Source organism: Mobula birostris, chromosome 2 (assembly GCF_030028105.1).
Source record: "Mobula birostris isolate sMobBir1 chromosome 2, sMobBir1.hap1, whole genome shotgun sequence".
NCBI classification, from domain to species: Eukaryota; Metazoa; Chordata; class Chondrichthyes; order Myliobatiformes; family Myliobatidae; genus Mobula; species Mobula birostris.
This window is the reverse complement of record NC_092371.1, coordinates 111,767,485-111,788,345: the sequence shown is the minus strand read 5'-3', so window position 1 is coordinate 111,788,345 and position 20,861 is coordinate 111,767,485. Positions and strand designations below refer to the sequence as shown.

Sequence of the window (20,861 nt, the reverse complement as noted above, 5' to 3'; positions counted from 1 at the left end):
GTGAAGCACAGACAGGACAAAGGGGTGGGGAAGATGCGAAGTCACCAGGGCAACAATACTAACATTCACAATGGCCCAGACTTCTCTCTTACTTTATGCGTTTTAATCTTTAATTTCCTTTCAAAGCTGTCTCATATTATTCTTTAACGCCCTTCGCGCAATTTAGTTGAATTCCTCCTCCTCGGCACGCATTTGTAACTATAGAAACGCACTTTAAGCCACACAAGCCAGGGCAGGTGATTTGACAGTGTGGGTTGTATTTGGAGGACAAACACACCTTAAGCTTCCATTAAGTACACATTCATGGTGTAAGAAGTGTTCTTCCATTATGCCAACTCCTTTCATAACCGTGCAGTAATTTTCAGACAAAAGTCAGCCTATGAACTGCTTCATTGCTCGAGTGAAATGTGAAAACTAATAATTTTCCTTCATAAGGTCTGTCAGTTTGACCCATGACCTCCATCCAAACAGATCGAAGTGGTTGTCAGAATCCAGTAATAGGTGACTGAAGATTTCCCCCCCTATTAATATAGGAAAGACGGCAACTAAAATCTCCTGTTCCTACCGCATACTCGGTCACAGAAACCCCAACCACTTTTTTTCTACTCAACCTGAGGTTGATTTGACCCTGAGCCGAACTTCCTGAAGCCCACGTCAGCCCCGGGGTTAGCTATAGGCACGGTGCCGCCGATTGGGGTTCAATTCCCGGCACTAACTGTAAGGAATTTGCATGTTCTCCCCGTGCCCGCGTGGGTGCCCCGGTTTCCCCCCACAGCCCAAAGACCTAGGGTTAGTGTGTTATGGGCATGTTATGTTGGCACCGGAACACTTGCAGCACAATCCTCGCTGATTTGATTTGAGGTCAATGATGCATTTCACTCTCTGTTTCGATGTCCGTGACAAATAAAGATCCCGATCTGATTATCAAATCCATCTGCTGCTGGCTACGGAGCAACTCCAATCTTGATTATACGGCAAGTGTTTTTCTTTATCCTTTTGCAGGATGTCATTTTCATTATCGCTCATCCCTAATTGCCTTGAACTGGGCGCAGTCCATGTGTTGGATCTATTTACTCAATGCTATTAGAAACAGTTCCAGCATTTTTAATGGAGTCACTAATCATTTCAAAGTACAGCTGACATGTGAAGGGGAACGTGCAAATGGTGATATTCTCATTTACCTATTGCCCATTCCTTCTACACCAAGGATTCCCAATCTGGGGTCAACAGGCCTAGCCGTTAATGGTAGCGGTCCATGGTATAAAAAAGGCACCTGTTCTAGATATTGGAGTCATGGATATGAACAAACCCATCAACAAAACCATTCCCGCTTCTGACCTTTTAGAAACATGAAAAGCTAGATCTAGGAAACTGTTCTGATGAACATTTGAAATAGAAGGGTAAAATAAATTTCTTCGCCCAGAGAATAGTGAATCTTTGGACTCCTGTCTAAAAGATCTGTGCAAGCTCGGAGCAGGAGTAGGCTATTCTGCTCTTTGAGCCTGGTTTGCCGTTCAATTATCTTGGTTGGTCATCCATATTCAGTATCTTGTCCTGCTTTCTCACTGTATCTTCTTAGCCACAAGAACTTGATCCTTTTAGCCAGAAGAATATATTCTTTCTTGCATATATATATGTAAATAATTTAGCAGTACAGCTTGATAACAGGCCTTTCCGGCCCAATGAGCCCACGTGACCAATTAACCTGCTACTCCATACGTCTTTGGAATATGTAAGAAAACCTGAGTACCCAGAAGAAATCCATGCAGTCACAGAGAGAACATACAAACTCCTTGCAGACAGAGGTGGAATTGAACATGGGTTACTGGCACTCAAATAATGTTAAGCTAACAACTACATCACGTGTGATTTGGCTTCAAATTTTGTGGTGCAGAGAGTTTTTTTGTCTGGGTGAAGGTGTTTCACTACTGTGATGACTGATCCACAACTCCCTGGCCATCAGGAACATCCTTCTTGTACTAAGGATGACTATTCCCGTTTTAATTTTCAATGAGAATTCCTCTTATTCGTCTGAACTCTAGCAAATAAAATCCTAATTTATCAATTACTTTATTCATTTATTAAACAACAGCTCCCCTTGCAACTGAATGCCTATCACTGTAACTCTCCTAGTCTGTTTCCTTCTCTGTTTATGCAGCTGAAATACTGATGGTGCCACAAAAAATGCTGATTTTGTTTTCCCTGAGGCTATTTCTCCCAAAGAGTATCCAACATGATATATCTGCTGGAAAGAGAAATGCCCACAAGGAGACTCCTATACTGCCCACCTGCGCCTATTACTCAACCTGACAGTCACCCACCACTATTCTGCTTGTGCAGCCATTAAATAGTTAAATTGGTTTACTGGTGTCACATACTGAGGATTGTCTTGCATACCGTTCATACCAATCAATAAATTACAATGCTGCATTGAGGTAGTACAAGGTAAAGCAGTAACAGAGTGCAGAATAAGGTGTTACAGTTACAGAGAAAATGCAGAGCAGGTGGACGATAATGTGTAAGTTCATAAGGAAATAAATTGTGAGTCCAACTTATTATACTTGGGAACCGTTAATTATACTGTCTTAAATCAGTCGGATAGAAGCTGTCCTTAAGGCTGACGGTACATGCTTTCAGGCTTTTGTATTTCCTGCCTGATGGGGAGGGGGAGAAGAGAGAATGTCTACGGTAGATGGGGTCTTTGATTATGCTGGCTGCTTTACCGAGATAGCAATAAGTTTAGACTGAATCCATGGAAGGAGGCTGTTTTCCCTCAAGTGCTGAGCTGCATCCACAACTTCCTGCAGTTTCTTGTGGCCACAGGCAGAGCAGATGCCATATGAAGCTGTGGTGCATCCAGAGAGGATTGTTTCTATAGTGTATTAATAAAAATACACTGAGGTCAATGGGATCACACTGAATTTCTTTAGCCTCCTGCTGAGGTAGAGGTGCTGGTGAGCTTTTTTGGCTGTGGTTGGATTAGCCCATGGTGATACTCTCTCCTGGGAACCTGAAGCTTTTAACCCTCTCAACTTCAGCAGCATTGATATAAACAGGACACAGGTGCTACCCCCTTCTTGAAGTCAATGACCAGCTCTTTTGTCGGCAGTGAGGGAAAGACTGTCACGACATAAAGAACCTAGTGATGTTATTTCCTTCCATTACTCTGACTCACCGCTGTGTGAGATATGGTCCACAACAGTGGTATTATCTCCAAATTTGCAGATGGTGTTAGACCAAAATCTGGCCACGCAGCTGTGAGCGTACAGGGAGGAGAGCGGGAAGGCTAGGGACACAACCTTGTGGAGCAGCTGGGCTGAGGGTAATTATGGCAGACGTGTCACTGCCTTTCCTCATTGACTGTTGTCTGTTGGTCAGGAAATCAAATTTCCAATTGGAAAGGGAGGTGTTAAGTTCCTGGTCCTGGAGTCTGGAGAGAAATTTGCTTGAAAACATAGTAAGCATGATATCCATGATGTTCTTAGCCTTGTGGGTGCACCATAATGAGTCCACCCAGAGATCCAGGGAGTACGGAATAGCTTGCATCTCAGGATAGACTCTTTCTGGTGCATTGACACTTTCCCCTTGTCGATTTGCGTTAGCTGGCAAGCCTGGATTTTAAGTTTCTCTTGCTTAAATTCAATTCCCTTTATATCCATAAACACACACACACACACACACACACACACACACACACACACTTCTGGTAAGAAAATACCACAGATCTTGGGAGTTCTGTCTCCCACACTTGGGGTGGTCACGCCATCTCATGATGCAGAGCTGATGACTATTTGCCACATCTGCGGCTAATTTCACATTAATCACCATTCTTTAGAAACACTGATGAAATACTGCTGCCTGTATTGTACATCTTACCAAGTATGTCTCTCAACACTTTCCCCTTTGTTGATCTGTGTTAGCTGGCAAGCCTGGATTTTAAGTTTCTCTTGCTTAATTTCAATTCCGTCAATAACATTACAGTTGAATTTTTGTAAATTGACTAACCCTATTATTTTTTCCCCCAGGAGAGGGTCATGACTCAGTCAAGCATAGTTCTATAAAGTAGTTCACTAATTTAGTCCTTCATATTCACATTTCATTATTAAATATTAAAACATTAACATTATTCATATAACTTACATTACATTGTTACTGAAGCAAATGAGATTTTTAACCAGTTTACCAAGTTTTATCAGCCCATGCAATTATTGTGGCCGAGTATGGGGGGAAGCCTATTTTGAACATGATTTTTCCCTTGCTCCAAAAAAATCATCAATTACGCACATGGATAAAGTTTACAATTTTGTTTTCCTGTACTAGTTGGATCTGGGAATAGTAGCAGATCCTATTCAAAGAATTTAGGGGATTCAATTTGTTTAAATGACCCAAGAAAAGCTCATGCCATTCCATACAGTGTACAGTTGCAAGAGTGGTGAGAAGGTTGAAAATAATGATTCCAATAATTGTGGACTGCAAAATTATAGCGAAGTTTTGTAACCATGCCTCAACACTTCACAGCAAATCAACTGTTACACTGTGAAAAGATAATTTGTTTTGATGTTGGTCAAGGAATGTCACAGTTGCTTTTTTGAATGTTATTATGCCACAGGAGGCCATCGAACATCAGGTCCATTCTGGTTCTCAGCAGAATAATCTGTCATTTCAATTCTCCTTCTCCATTCCCTGTAGGTCTACAACTTGATCTCTGAGAGCAAAACCCCACACACAGGAGAACATACAAACTTAAGTTCAGATAATGCCCAAAAGCTAAGCAGATGGAATTCGCATTTCATCTGAAACAAGCTACTATAACTATGGCATTCATCTAGGCTTTGAATGTTCACCCAAGACTATGCACTCAAATTGCAGAATAGGAACAGAACCGAGGACTTTGTGATGCAACAGTATAGGCTCCAAGCAAAATTGGGCTAAGTGGTCCACCAGATTTGCTAAAGCATTTGAAAATGTTAACTACATCTTCCTTTCTCCCATACCATTTATTGGCTATTTAAACTGACAAGTATACACTCAAATTTCTAAATTAGCTAAGAGTCCTCTCTAGTCCCTGTCATTTGTATTCATAGCAAATTTGGGAGAAGCGAATGTCACCTAGATTGCATTAGAGCACAGCTTAAAATAAAAAGGAAAAGGGAAAATTAAGTATAAGAGCAAACAAAAGAGAAATACACATAGTAGACTCTTAAGAGCTTTTATTAGTATGGATGAACAAGTAACACATATAAAAAACATTCAGCAACCTAGCATCAGTAAGTGCTCAGAGCAAGTCACTGATTGTAGATTACAATGAAAAAAGCAACACGAAACATCAAATAAATCAGTACCATACGCCAGTGTCCGCAATATTTCAAGTCAAGTCTTATATAAAAAAAACAAAAAAAAGGAATAGATTCACAGACCTATTCCACAACAATTTACAAGTTCATGTAATCACTGGTCCCATACAATGTCATTTTTCCTTAGGGTCATCTGCAGCCTTTGTGCATTTTTAAGCAACTGAAGGCTTTCTTGTCCTTTCTTCCCCAGAGCAGTAGTTTGTTTAGCTAAATATTCTGTTGCTTTTGGGGCAACTTCTTTTATTTCATTTAAAGGTTTTGATCCTTTCTTTGTTTCAGCCAACTGCTTCCTCATCTTTTTCACTTTTAGATTCAGTTTTTCAACCTTTCAACAAAGACAATTGCCAAAAAGTTACTTTTTTTGATTTTTCCTTTTGACATTTGATTCAAAGACAATTAAAAACAAAGTGTAAAAGAATTACATTCTTGCGATAAAAATAAATTTAAAAATATAACATAGGACTTGCAACATTTGAGATTAATTTTAAACTTTGGAACAGAGGAAAGCACACAAGTAGTTTCAATGCAAATTTCATATTGTTGCATATTAATTATGGCTTTGTAATGACAAGAATGTACAATACAACAGAGGTTATTTTAGGTAACACACATCAAAGTTGCTGGTGAACGCAGCAGGCCAGGCAGCATCTCTAGGAAGAGGTACAGTCGACGTTTCAGGCCGAGACCCTTTGTCAGGACTAACTGATGGAAGAGTTAGTAAGAGATTTGAAAGTGGGAGGGGGAGATCCAAAATGATAGGAGAAGACAGGAGGGGGAGGGATGGAGCCAAGAGCTGGACAGGTGATTGGCAAAGGGGATATGAGGATCATGGGACAGGAGGCCCAGGGAGAAAGACGGGGGGGGGGGAACCAGAGGATGGGCAAGGGGTATAGTCAGAGGGACAGAGGGAGAAAAAGGAGAGTGAGAGAAAGAATGTGTGTATAAAAATAAATAACGGATGGGGTACGAGGGGGAGGTGGGGCATTAGCAGAAGTTAGAGAAGTCAATGTTCATGCCATCAGGTTGGAGGCTACCCAGACGGAATATAAGGTGTTGTTCCTCCAACCTGAGTGTGGCTTCATCTTTACAGTAGAGGAGGCCGTGGATAGACATGTCAGAATGGGAATGGGATGTGGAATTAAAACGTGTGGCCACTGGGAGATCCTGCTTTCTCTGGCAGACAGAGCGTAGCGAAGTGGTCTCCCAGTCTGCGTCGGGTCTCGCGAATATATAGAAGGCCACATCGGGAGCACCGGACGCAGTATATTACCCCAGCCGACTCACAGGTGAAGTGTCGCCTCACCTGGAAGGACTGTCTGGGGCCCTGAATGGTGGTAAGGGAGGAAGTGTAAGGGCATGTGTAGCACTTGTTCTGCTTACAAGGATAAGTGCCAGGAGGGAGATCAGTGGGGAGGGATGGGGGGGACGAATGGACAAGGGAATCGCGTAGGGAGCGATCCCTGTGGAAAGCGGGGGGGTGGAGGGAAAGATATGCTTAGTGGTGGGATCCCGTTGGAGGTGGCGGAAGTGACGGAGAATAATATGTTGGACCCGGAGGCTGGTGGGGTGGTAGGTGAGGACCAGGGGAACCCTATTCCTAGTGGGGTGGCGGGAGGATGGAGTGAGAGCAGATGTGCGTGAAATGGGGGAGATGCGTTTGAGAGCAGAGTTGATGGTGGAGGAAGGGAAGCCCCTTTCTTTAAAAAAGGACATCTCCCTTGTCCTGGAATGAAAAGCCTCATCCTGAGAGCAGATGCGGCGGAGATGGAGGAATTGCGAGAAGGGGATGGCATTTTTGCAAGAGACAGGGTGAGAAGAGGAATAGTCCAGATAGCTGTGAGAGTCAGTAGGCTTATAGTAGACACCAGTGGATAAGCTGTCTCCAGAGATAGAGACAGAAAGATCTAGAAAGCGGAGGGAGGTGTCGGAAATGAACCAGGTAAACTTGAGGGCAGGGTGAAAGTTGGAGGCAAAGTTAATAAACTCAACGAGCTCAGCATGCGTGCAGGAAGCAGCGCCAATGTAGTCGTCGATGTAGCGAAAGAAAAGTGGGGGACAGATACCAGAATAGGTACGGAACATAGATTGTTCCACAAAGCCAACAAAAAGGCAGGTATAGCTAGGACCCATACGGGTGCCCATAGCTACACCTTTAGTTTGGAGGAAGTGGGAGGAGCCAAAGGAGAAATTATTAAAAGTAAGGACTAATCCCGCTAGACGGAGCAGAGTGGTGGTAGAGGGGTACTGATTAGGTCTGGAATCCAAAAAGAAGCGGAGAGCTTTGAGACCTTCCTGATGGGGGATGGAAGTATATAGGGACTGGACATCCATGGTGAAAATAAAGCGCTGGGGGCCAGGGAACTTAAAATCATCGAAAAGTTTAAGAGCGTGAGAAGTGTCACGAACATAGGTAGGAAGGAATTGAACAAGGGGGATAAAACCGTGTCGAGGTATGCAGAAACGAGTTCGGTAGGGCAGGAGCAAGCTGAGGCAATGGGTCTACCTGGACAGGCAGGTTTGTGGATCTTGGGTAGGAGGTAGAAACGGGAAGTGCGAGGTGTGGGAACTATAAGGTTGGTAGCAGTCGACGGGAGATCCCCTGAGCAGATAAAGTCGGTGGTGGTGTGGGAGACAATGGCCTGGTGCTCCTTAGTGGGGTCACAATCGAGGGGTAAATAAGAGGAGGTATCCGCGAGTTGTCGCTGTGCCTCGGCAAGGTAGAGGTCAGTACGCCAGACTACAACAGCACCCCCCTTATTGGTGGGTTTAATGGTAAGGTTAGGATTAGTGTGGAGGGAGTGGAGAGCAGAGCGTTCGGAAGGAATGAGGTTGGAATGGGAACAAGATGCAGTGAAGTCGAGACGGTTGATGTCCTGTTGGCAGTTAGCAATAAAGAGATCCAGAGCAGGCAGAAGACCCGAGCAGGGTGTCCATGAAGAAGAGGAGGGTTGAAGACAGGAGAAGGGGTCATCGGTGAGGGTGGAAGAGTCCTTGCAAAGAAGTAGGCTCGGAGACGGAGACGGCGGAAGAAAAGTTCCACATCATGGCGAACACGGAACTCGCTGAGGTGTGGGCAAAGGAGGACAAAGGTGAGGCCCTTACTGAGGACAGAGCGTTCTGCCTCCGACAGTTGAAGGTCGAAGGGGATGGTAAAAACCCGGCACGGATGAGAGCTGGGATCAGAGGGGGGAGGGGGGAGGCTGGGGGTGTCAGTGGAGAGGGGAGGGTTGGGGTGAGAGGAAGATGGAGCCTCTGAGTACCCGGGACCTGACGATGGGATCTGAGGGAGATGAGATTGCAGAGTATTGGTGGGGGAAGGGGAGATGGGAGCACAATAGCAGCACAGAAAGACCCGGCCTGGAGTTCAAGGCTGGAGTATTTTAGGTTCTGTTTTGCTGGGTATTCTTAAACTGGCCTTACATAATGTTTATTCCTTCCACCAGTACCATCTAGTGGCTGTACTGTGTATCACCTATACAATGATTTGCAATTTTTTTTTAGACCATCTTAAAAGCACCTCTACAACTTGCAGTACCTATCATAAAGGAACACCAACACTTCAAGTACATGGAAATACAGATTGAGTACTCCTTATCCGAAATTTCAAAATCCAAAAACCTCTGAAATCCAATTTATTTTAGCGCTGACATGACATCACAAATAAAAAACTCCACAGGACTCTGGGAATGTTCCCAGGCGATGCATGTCTCAGTGCATGACAGACGGTTCTGAGAAGTAACCTCATACAAGTTAATGAAAAATAGAAAAACACTGAATAAAGCAAAAAATGAAGATTTCAATCATTAATCATCAGCGGAGTGAACATATGCCAAGTAATTGTATGCAGATTATGAAACAAGCAAAGATCTGACGATTAACTTAAAATTTAAGGTAATTGTGAATATTCAGCCGACTGGTTGCAGAAATTTAAGAAAACGTTGTGCATTAAATTTTTGAAGATTTATGGTGATACAGTTGTCTGCTGATCATGAAAATCTCGCACCAGAACAAGACTACATTGTTTTTATATCTTACATTACGGCATTGCATTTTAAAATCTAACACCAGAACAAGTCTACAATACTGACTGTTTTTATACTTGACATAAAACCTAAAAAAAAAGTAAAATACAAATATAGCGTACTGTACTCTTTTAGTCAAAACTCGGCATCGTAGGTGAAGACTGAAAGCCTTCCGTTGTTTGTTGTTTTCACAGCTGATTCAGATATTCTCCCGATGCTGCTGTGCTGCTTTTGTTTCCTTGCATACATTATATTAATAGTATGTAATAATTTGTACTGTGAAGTACTTATGTGTGATGAACAAGCGTAAGACAAAGGATTGAGTTTAGGAGCCGAGAGGTAATGTTGCAGCTATATAGGAACCTGGTCAGACCCCACTTGGAATATTGTGCTCAGTTCTGGTCGCCTCACTATAGGAAGGATGTGGAAACCATAGAAAGGATGCAGAGGAGATTTACAAGGATGTTGCCTGGATTGGGGAGCATGCCTTATGAAAATAGGTTGAGTGAACTCAGCCTTTTTTCCTTGGAGTGACGGAGGATGAGAGGTGAACTGAGAGAGGTGTATAAGATGATGAGAGGTATTGATCATGTGGATAGTCATAGGCTTTTTCCCAGGGCAGAAATGGCTAGCACAAGAGGGCACAGTTTTAAGGTGCTTGGAAATAGGTACAGAGATGTCGGGGTTAAGTTGTTTCTTTTTAATGCAAAGCGTGGTGAGTGCGTGGAATGGGCTGCCAGTGACGGTGATGGAGGCAGATACAATAGGGTCTTTTAAAAGACTCCTGGACAGGTACATGGAGCTCAGAAAAATAGAGGGCTATGGGAAACACTAGGTAATTTCTAAGGTTAGGACATGTTCAGCACAGTTTTGTGGGCCAAAGGGCCTGTATTGTGCTGTAGGTTTTCTATGTTTCTAAAGACTGCTTACCAGTAGCACATAAATTCAGAGTCTGAAATGATGGTGATCCCAAGCTATCTCATTATATATTCCAAAATCTGAGAAAAATCCAAAATCCAAAACACTTCTGGCCCCAAGCAATTCCGATAAGGGGTATTCAACCTGTACCACTATGTTGAGTGGGAAATTTAAAAATCATTTTTCCTTCATTATCATTGCATTCAATACTGGAACTCCCTACTCAAAAAAAAAATGTGGGAATATCTTCCGAGGGACCGCAAAAGTTCAAGGCAATGGCTCTCCATCTTTTTAACCTTTTTAGGGAAATTTGGGATGAGCTATCTTTGCTAGCTCCCAAGCCCCAAAAAAACTGACCTCCTTTTTGGAGAAGAAGTATAAATAAGTCAGAATTTCATAGTGCCACTTTATTTTTTCCCAAGTGTTAAGTAATTTATTGTTGTTCACTTGTCTTCCAGGTATCACACTAATATATTATTATAATAATATTTCTAATAAAGCAGAGTTGATTAGTAAGCAAAAGTGCTTTGAAGATTTTGGTATATCACCATGTTACATAAAGAAAAATTATATTTGTTAAAATTCCATGATAATTACGAATATTATTCACATTTTCATTAACATACTGGCTGAGGCAGACATCTATTCAAATGGAGGAAATGTTACAAATTTCTAAACCTCTGATTTGTGAGCAAAAATGCTGATATTTTTGAAGTGGGTATGGGGAAAAGCAGAGGGAAAAATACAAAATTTGGCACTCACATGATCTTGGTGTTTTTTGAGTTTAGAAATCTGTTCCCCTTTCTTCTCCATCTGCTTCACTAGACAGTCCAGTTCACGTTCCAAATCTTCACGGACATTTATATTCTTGGTATCTTGTATTTGCTTCAGCAAGTCCTGATGCTCGCTGTGAATAGAAAATTTAGGAGGCATTTGAACAACAGATACATGTTGGCTGCAAAATAATTCTGCACACACCAATCAATCACTTCAAATATTACCCATTTCTAAAGTTCAAAGTACATTATCAATGTACAGTATATTTTATACAACTTTCAGATTCGTCTTCTTGAAGGTAACCACAAAACAAACAAACGCAACAGAGCCCATTAAAAACCCCGCACAAGGACCAAACACCCAATGTGCAAAAAAAGAACAAATCGTGCAAACAATAAAACACAGAATATTAACCGTAGAGTTCCCAAAAGAGAGTCCACAGCCATGGAGCCATCACCAAAACTCCTCCCCTTTACCAAGCCACCAGAAGTGACTTTTCTCCTTACTGCTTATTCTTATAAACAACAAAATTATGTATTATACAGCACCCATGACATAATGAAACTCGCAAAGTGCTTTGTAGAAGTATCAAAAGTTGTGGTATGAAATTAGGCAGTGAAAGGAGAGTAATATAGTGAAAAGTTGCAAAGGAAAGAGCTAAACAAAGACAGAATTAAGTCATTTGGCCTATCACATATTATGCCCTATACCACGCACACACACACACATACACATACACACACGGATGAACAGCATATTCAACAACTAATTTTAGGCAGGGAATGGAAGTATACAGACCATGTGGCAGCAGATGGATTGGCATTATGGTCTGCACAGGCAGTGTGCTATACTGCTCCCTATCCTATTAATTACAGATCCCCACGTACAGACAGCAAAAGATAAAACTGCCAACAGTGTGATAAAATTCAGCAATGCACAACAGGCAGAATTAGAGGAGTGCTGAGAACACAAATATAGAGAAGGTACTAGCAAGGACATGGAGAAACCTGAAAACAAGCATGAACTCCGGAAAGCCATTCAGGGTGCCAAGAGGCAATATCGAGCCAAGTTGGAAGCCCAGGCTAACCAGAGGGATGTCAGTAGACTATGGCAGAGTCTAAATGAGATCACTGGGCGCAAAGAAAAGGCTGGGAATATCAATAACTGTGGCGCTTCTCTTCCTGGCGAACTTAACGTATTCTATGCAAGATTCGAACAGAAGAGGAGCGTCCCGCTCCCTCCGGATGAACCGGACCTGGTGGCATCGAGATTCATCGTCACCGAGGAGGACGTTAGAAGGGCCCTCCTAAAGATAAATCCAAGGAAGGCAACGGACCCAGATGGCAACCCGGGATGGGTTCTCCGGGCCTGTGCAAGCGAGCTAGCTGGAGTGTTTGCTGACATCTTTCAACTGCTCCTTGCTTCAGTCTAAGATTCCGTTGTGTTTTAAAAAGGCAACGATAATCCCAGTGCCGAAGAAGAACAAGGTGGCATGCCTGAATGATTATCGACCTGTGGCTCTGACATCAATTGCTATGAAGTGCTTCGAGCGATTGGTTATGGCACACATCAACCACAGTCTACCGGTCAACCTTGACACTTTGCAATTCACCTACCGGAGCAACGGGTCAACAGCAGATGCCATTTCTCTGGCCCTACATTCCTCCTTAGAACACCTGGAGAATAAAGACGCATACGTAAGGCTTCTTTTCATTGACTACAGCTCTGCCTTTAATACCATCATTCCAAATAAACTGATTCCTAAGCTCTGGAACCTGGGCCTTAGCACTCAGATCTGCAGCTGGATCTTCAACTTCCTCACAGACAGGACCCAGGCTGTAAAAATAGGGGACAAGCTCTCCTATACAATCACTCTGAGCACCGGTGCCCCACAAGGCTGTGTACTCAGCCCACTGCTGTACTCACTGTACACCCATGATTGTGTAGCCAAGTTTCCATCAAACTCAATATATAAGTTTGCTGATGACACCACAATTGTACGCCGTATCTCGGGTAATGATGAGTTTGAGTACAGAGAGGAAATTAAGAACCTGGTGGCATGGTGCGAAGACAAAAATCTATCCCTCAACATCAGCAAGACGAAGGAATTGATTGTTGACTTCAGAAGGAGTAGCGTACCGCACGACCCAATTTACATCGGTGGTGCGCAAGTGGAACAGGTCAAAAGCTTTAAGTTCCTCGGGGTCAATATCACAAATGACCTGACTTGGTCCAACCAAGCAGAGTCCACTGCCAAGAAGGCCCACCAGCGCCTTTACTTCCTGAGAAAGCTAAAGAAATTTGGCCTGTCCCCTAAGACCCTCACTAATTTTTATAGATGCACCGTAGAAAGCATTCTTCTAGGGTGCATCACAACCTAGTATGGAAGTTGTCCTGTCCAAGACCGGAAGAAGTTGCAGAAGATTATGAACACGGCGCAGCACATCACACAAACCAATCTTCCGTCCGTGGACTCACTTTATACCGCACACTGTCGGAGCAGTGCTACCAGGATAATCAAGGACACGACCCACCCAGCCAACAGACTTTTTGTCCCTCTTCCCTCCGGGAGAAGGCTCAGGAGCTTGAAGACTCGTACGGCCAGATTTGGAAACAGCTTCTTTCCAACTGTGATAAGACTGCTGAACAGATCCTGACCCGGATCTGGGCCGTACCCTCTAAATATCTGGACCTGCCTCTCGGTTTTTGTGCACTACCTTACTTTCCCTTTTCTAGTTTCTATTTATGATTTATAATTTAAATTTTTAATATTTACTATCGATTTGTACTCCAGGGAGCGGGAAGCGCAGAATCAAATATCGCTGTGATGATTGTACATTCTAGTACCAATTGTTTGGCGACAATAAAGTATAAAGTATAGATATTTAAAGGACAGCACTAGGCCAGGTGATAAGGTTAGGCACACAGCAAAGGTGGTGGTACAAATTATAGAGACAGACAAAACTTTGGATAGCCTTGGAGTAATCACATACAGCAGTGAACAAGATAACAATGAGGTTTTCAGCAGATGAACCAAACCTTAGGCAGAGGCAACAATGTTGCCGAACTGGAAATAGATGAATTAATCTCTTTTAACAGGTTTTTGGTACTGTACTGTGTAATTACTTACTTTGTTCTGTTTGTAGCAGTGAAGCAAAGGAAAATATCAGATGGATAATATTATACTATCTGAAACCACAATATGTTATATTTTCCAGGCTATCACAATAAAATTCTTGAAGAACTAACATTGTTGCTAATTATTTCTTGGGTACCAGAACTAAATTACCATATCCTTTAAATTAGTGTCCTTTGTAATTGAATTAAATAGACCTTTTAGCTCAGGAAAAAAAAACATTCCCACCCCTGACAATTCTCAGTTATTACCATTCCTTGCTAATGATTACCTTCTGAAATTCACATTCTCATGACCAAAGCAAATAATTGATTTATTGGTAACTGTGGCAAAACATGGTATAATTCCACAGCATAACATGTTAAAAACAAATGATACAAAATAATTAATAAGAGTAACATTCAATAGACCAAACAAAACCTGATAATCCAGTACCAAAGTCCTAAGTATGCTCAATTATTGGAGTTCTGTTGCATCTTGCATTCGTGTTAATGGGTGTGGATTGTTCGTATTTTCTTCACATTTACCCTGTCGTCATATTCAAACACTAGCTAGTATATTTTTTCCTCAGAGCCTCTGCCTCCATCTGACTGATATATCAAAGAAACAGGGCACACAAGCTTAGTACAGCAGGTTGTAGCCTGTAAAACAGAGGTTCTCAACCTGGAGTCCACGGTTAGGGTAGGGGGTCCATGGCATTAAAATAGTTGTGAACTCCTGCTGTACAGTGATGAAGGTAATGAGGGATATTACTTTGAAATTTATAAAATAATGCAATCTTAAAAACTTTCTTAAATTTAATGATCTATATTGAAAGAAAAAAAACTTCATTAACTTTGACAAAAAAGCTCCTACCACTTGCTCTGCTTACAGCTGATTTGCCACTGAGACCTCAGCATGCTTTGCCAGTCTACCCTGTACGCATGCATCCCAGAATGAGGTTGATAGTTCTGGGAAATAAATGCATGCAGCAAAACATATTATATTCTCTATGGACCCCACAAACATAAACGTAGCTTGGAACCCTACGAGTTCAGGTAGCAATATCATTTTTTATTAGTTACAGTAGAGGTAGGTTGATTCAAAGGATTAAGGATCAGCTTTTTTCTCCACATATATTTACATGCATCAGGAATTTGCTGTGGTGTGGTGGTCAGGGTGAGACATACAACAACATTCAACAACTATATAAAGAATAAAGCCAGAGGTTAAAGTACAAACATGGAATAAAAATGTGCATATGTACATAAATACCGGCAAATATTTACAATGTAAACAACAAATAAAAAGTGGTTTAAGATGTTTACAGTGCAGTGGAGGGGTAACAGATAGGGGGGAGTGGAGGAGGCTAATGAGTACATTTGATCAGATTAACTGCCTGGGAGAAGAAACTTTTAAGATGGTGTATAGTTTTTGTTTCTTGGCCCTAGTGGCACTTTCCAGAAGGGAGCTTAGGCTGTTTGCAAGGTGGGTAGTGTCTGCAATGATTTTTCCTACCCATTTCTTTGTCCTGGACAGATACAAGACCTGCAGTGATGTAGTGACTGCAGCCTATGACTTTTTCTGCTGATCTGACAGGTCTCTGTACTTTTGCATATTGTGAAAGGATGCTGCACCAAAACAGACAGAAATGGCTGATATGAAGATGCTCTCTATGACGGCAGTGTACAATTGCACCAGTATGTTCTGGGGGAGATAGAATTTTACCAACTGCCATAAGTAGTCCATCTTCTGCTGAGCCTTTTTGTATATGAAGGAGATACAGTCCTCTCACATGAGGTCCTGTGGAATAATGATGCCCAGGAACCGGAAAATTGAAATGGAGTTAACTGCATAATTGTTGATGATGAATGAGTGGAGTGGAGACACATCTCACCTGAAGTCAATATGCAGCTCCACAGCTTTAAAGGGCATTCCACTCCAAGTTGTTGTGATTGTACAAGAAGCAGCTGCTTAATCTGAGATCAAACTCATCCAAGTTGTGTTGGAGGTTCTGGTGGAAAGGAATGTCTGAGTCTCTTCTTAAAGGAAGGACCATAGGTCACTTTGGTGGGACATGGAGATGAAGGGGTATTGGGCATATATGGTGAGGTACTGTAGATGTAGGCAAGTAGAGATAGAAGAAAGTGTGGGGAAAGAAAGTAATAATGGCAAGATCTTTGGAATAAGAGCAGACTAAAATCGAGCTACCAGGATAATTCTGCTTCTGGCTGTTAAGGAATTGTTTGAAGTACACTTTACAATGATTAGGCAACTGTGCTGGTACAGGCAATGGATGGAAGGCCACTAAAAGAGTGAGGTCCAATGAATTCCTCAGAAACTACTGGCCTGTGTTTCATTGTAGGATCAGAAAGCATTTTTTCTCTAAGCATGAAATCTCACATTTTAATTTTAAGAATATTTCATAATGTTAATTTGTATATTTAATGTATACCTTACGAGATTAGGGCATAATTGCTCTGGAGAGGATGCAGAGATTTACCAGGATGTTAACTGGAATGGAGTGTCTCCCTATAAAAGAGTAGACTAGCTAGGATGCCTCTGTTGGAGTGGAGAAAGCTGATTGTTTGGAGAGAGGTTGTGGTAGGAGGCAGACAAAATTGAGTTAAACAAAATTATGTGGAAAACTTACCCCATAGCGAAAGGTATCTGTAACCTGAGAGTTATGGCTGAATATGGCTGGAGTTGGAAATACATTGCCTGAGAGGTTAGCAGAAGCAGAGATTCTCACCTTGAAATGGCTGAAGTGTAAAGACTACCAACAAGTGCTGGTAAACAAGATTAATACAGGTGGAAACTCGATGGATGGCATGGACTGGGGTGACAAAAGGAAATGTTTCTGTGCTGTATGACTCTTATGATCAATGCCGATTTTAAAATAAGGGCATGTGAACTCAGCATTAGACACTTTAAATGGAATAGACAAATGGAGTGACAAGAGATTACATGTCAATAGGTAAGTGCTGTAAAAAATAATGAAGTGAAAATTGGATATTTTTTCCTCTCCCAGTGCAATCAGTGGACAGACAATTTTACACTTACAAGCTCATTTGACCCAGCTCGTCCTGCAATGCCACAAGGATTTCGGAGAGCCCCTCAGTCAATGATGAGGATGAGGGAGAGAATGATACAGACTTCAAATCCTCATTCTTCACCCTGCCTTTGTCGCAAATCACTTCTCTTGTGTTCTTCAATGTTCTTTGATCAGGATACTTTGGTCTTCCATCAGAAGTCATTTTGTTATAATGCTTCATCAGATGGAGGACATTCTGTACATTTGCTGCAACTGAGTGGCTGGAACTAATGGACTTGAACACAAAAACGTAAAAAGAACAAGTTATAAAAAACTGCTGGATTTTCTTAATAAAGAAATAGTTTCTTTAGGCTGGATTAAATTTTGAGCAGGTCAACATCAGAAAACACAAACTTTAAGGGCAACATGTGGCTCTGAGTGCATATCAGCAAACATATGACATATTGCAAACACCCCAATGCCCATTTTAGTCTTGGCTGAGACAATACCAATCACTAGTTGGAATTGGAATATCATTGGCACATGTACTGAGATGCAGTGAAAAATTTAGTTTTGTGAACATCTACAAAACAGAAGTATGTTGGGGTAGTACAAGGGAAAAATCAGTAATAGATTGCAGTACAGTGTTACAGTTACTGACAGAGGGCAGTGTATGTAGACAGTAAAGGTGCAAGGGCCATGGTGAGGTAGATTACGAGGACAAAAGTTCATCTTTAATGAGATCTGTTCAAGAGTCTTATAAAAGCTGTCATTGACATTAGTGCTACATGTTTTCAAACTTTCTTATCTTCTACCCACTGAAAGTGCAGGGTGGGAAGGAGAAGAGAGATTGTTAAGGAGAGAGAGGGATCTCTGATTATGTTAGATGCGTTTCCAAGACAGCAAGAAGTATAGTCAGAGTCCAGGGGGAGGGGAGGGGCGATAATTTTTGTGATGGACTGAGCCGTGTCCACAACTCTCTCCAAGGTGTGATGCTCCCAGATAGGATGATTACCACAGTTTAACTTCTACAATGTTATAGTTTGAAAAAATATATTTACTTATTTATTAATTATGACTGCACGGGCAAAGCTTGCACTTATTACCCAACCTTAATGCAGCTAGGCAGTTGCCATACCTGAAGCGACTCCTGCAGTGCCTATAAAAAATATTCACTCCCCTTGGAAGTTTTCACGTTTTATTGTTTTACAGCATTGAACCAGTGGATTTAATTTAGCTTTTTTTTTGACACTGATCAACAGAAAAAGACTCTTTTGTGTCAAAGAGAAAACATCTCTACAAAGTGATCTAAATTAATTACAAATATAAAACACTCTCCATCTCAGCCACTGAAGCTTGTTACTCCTTCAGAGTTGTCACAGGTCTCTTGGTGGCCTCCATCACTAGTCCCCTTCTTGCATGATCACCAGTTGTTGAGGACGGCTTGCTCTAGGCAGATTTACAGCTGTGCCACATTCTTTCCATTTCTTGATGATCGACTTAACTGTTATCTGAGGGATATCCAGTGACTTGGAAATATTCTTGTATCCAACTCCTGGCTTGTGTTTTTCCGATAACCTTTTTGTGGAATTGCTTGGAGTGTCCTTCTATTTTCATGGTGTAGTTTTTGCCAGGACACTGACTCACCAGCAGCTGGACCTTTCAAATACAGATGTATCTTTACTACAATTGAAACACCTTGACTGCACACAGATGATTGCCACTGAATTTATTATGTGACTTCTAAAACAAGCTGGCTGCACCAGTGATGATTTGGTGTGTCATATTAAAGGGGGTGAATATTTATGCAATCAATTATTTTGTGTTTTATATTTGTAATTAATTTCAATCACTTTGTAGGGATCTGTTTTCACTTTGACACAAAAGAGTCTTTTTCTGTCTATCAGTGTCAAAAAAGCCAAACTAAATCCACTGTGATTCAATGAAAACTTCCAGGGGGGTGAAAACTCTTTACAGGCACTGTATAATACTATTAAGTAGTTTGCCATGGTTTTGACCCAAAGAGGAATAGATAATATACTTTTTTATCAAGATGGTGTGTGATAAGATGGAATATGGGTTGTGTCACCGTAATTCTGTATTGCTCATATCCTTAATAGATGAGTAGAGTTGTTGTGAAGAAGCTACAATGCATGTTTGAATGATTCTGATGGAAGACTATTTTGTCAGTGGCAGAAGCACTGAATCCAAGGGATTGTAAATTTTATTTATTTACTTAAAGATATAACACAGAACAGGCCTTTCCAGCCCTTCGAGCCACACCACCCAGCAACCCTCAATTTAACCCTAACCTAATCACAGGACAATTTACAATGACCAATTAACCTGCTAACTGGTACATCTTTGGACTGTGGGAGGGAACCTGAGGACCTTGCGTAAACCCACACATTCCACAGGGAGGACGAGCAGACTCCTTACGGGTGATGTCAGAATTGAACTCTGAACTCCGACACTCTAACCGCTACAGTACCGCACTGAAGGTGCTGAATAAATGTGCTGCTTTGTTTTACAAGATAGCAAGCTCCTTGCCCGTTGCTGATGTGTAACGAGGTAGGTGAAAAACATTCTACCCACTCCCAATTTATGCCCTGCAGCTAATGCAGATAGAGTTAGGCAGTGATTGTAAAATTCCTGTCATGGAGCACGGATGAATAGCATCCAATTACAGAGACATCAGTTTGCAGGTAGTAACCCCTGTCAAATAAGAGATTTCTATCAATTCCCGATGATTTCAAGTTATAACAACTTTTTGGTATCATATTTGCTCAAATACAGCCCTCAAAAAGATAGACACTTTCACCTCAGTGGGTATTTAAGAATCAAACCAAGTTTCTATGAATTTAGTTCAAAGTTCAAAATAAAAAAAAAATCAGGCTAGGCAAGGACATCAAGCTTCCTTCCCCAAATATAGCTCATGATACTGAGGCGAAATACAGAATTATATTAACATAGTAGTAAAGTAGAATTCTACTGAAGTAACATAGCTTTGATTTTCTTAATCACTGAGCATTCTATTTCCTGAGGAGACTGAGGTCCTTTAACATCTGTCGGAAGATGCTGAGGATGCTCTACGAGCTTGTGGTGGCCAGTGCGATCATGTTTGCTGTTGTGTGCTGCGGCAGCAGGCTGAGGGTAGCAGACACCAACAGAATCAACAAACTCATTTGTAAGGCCAGTGATTTTGTGAGGATGGAACTGGACTCTCTCACGGTGGTGTCTGAAAAGAGGACGCTGTCCAAATTGCATGCCATCTTGGACAATGTCTCCCATCCACTAGATAATGTACTGGTTGGGCACAGGAGTACATTCAGCCAGAGACTCATTCCACCGAGATGCAATACAGAGTGTCATAGGAAGTCATTCCTGCCTGTGGCCATCAAACTATACAACTCCTCCCTTGGAGGGTCAGACACCCTGAGCCAATAGGCTGGTCCTGGACTTATTTCCTGGCATAATTTACATATTACTATTTAATTATTTATGGTGCAACTGTAACGAAAACCAATTTCCCCCGGGATCAATAAAGTATGACTATGACTATCCACTCCAAGAAGCCGTCTCATTACATACTGCCAAATGCTGTAAAACAGGCAAGTTAAAAAAATCTTATCCTCCTCCTT

At 41.8% G+C, this 20,861-nt stretch overlaps 1 protein-coding gene across 4 annotated transcripts in view; it reads right to left on the bottom strand.

Annotated features, from left to right (window-relative positions):
• Positions 1–5,195: 5,195 nt before the first annotated feature.
• cep57l1 (centrosomal protein 57, like 1) overlaps positions 5,196–20,861 on the bottom strand; it is a 75,074-nt gene continuing 59,408 nt past the window's right edge. For all 4 annotated transcript variants that reach the window (XM_072246196.1, XM_072246222.1, XM_072246204.1 and 1 more), the window contains 3 exons: positions 17,250–17,515; positions 11,057–11,201; positions 5,196–5,679 (listed from right to left, as the gene is read on the bottom strand). In XM_072246196.1, the coding sequence (XP_072102297.1) occupies positions 5,449–5,679; positions 11,057–11,201; positions 17,250–17,515 (642 nt within the window). In that variant the 3' untranslated portion in view covers positions 5,196–5,448. The remainder of the gene's footprint in view (positions 5,680–11,056; positions 11,202–17,249; positions 17,516–20,861) is intronic.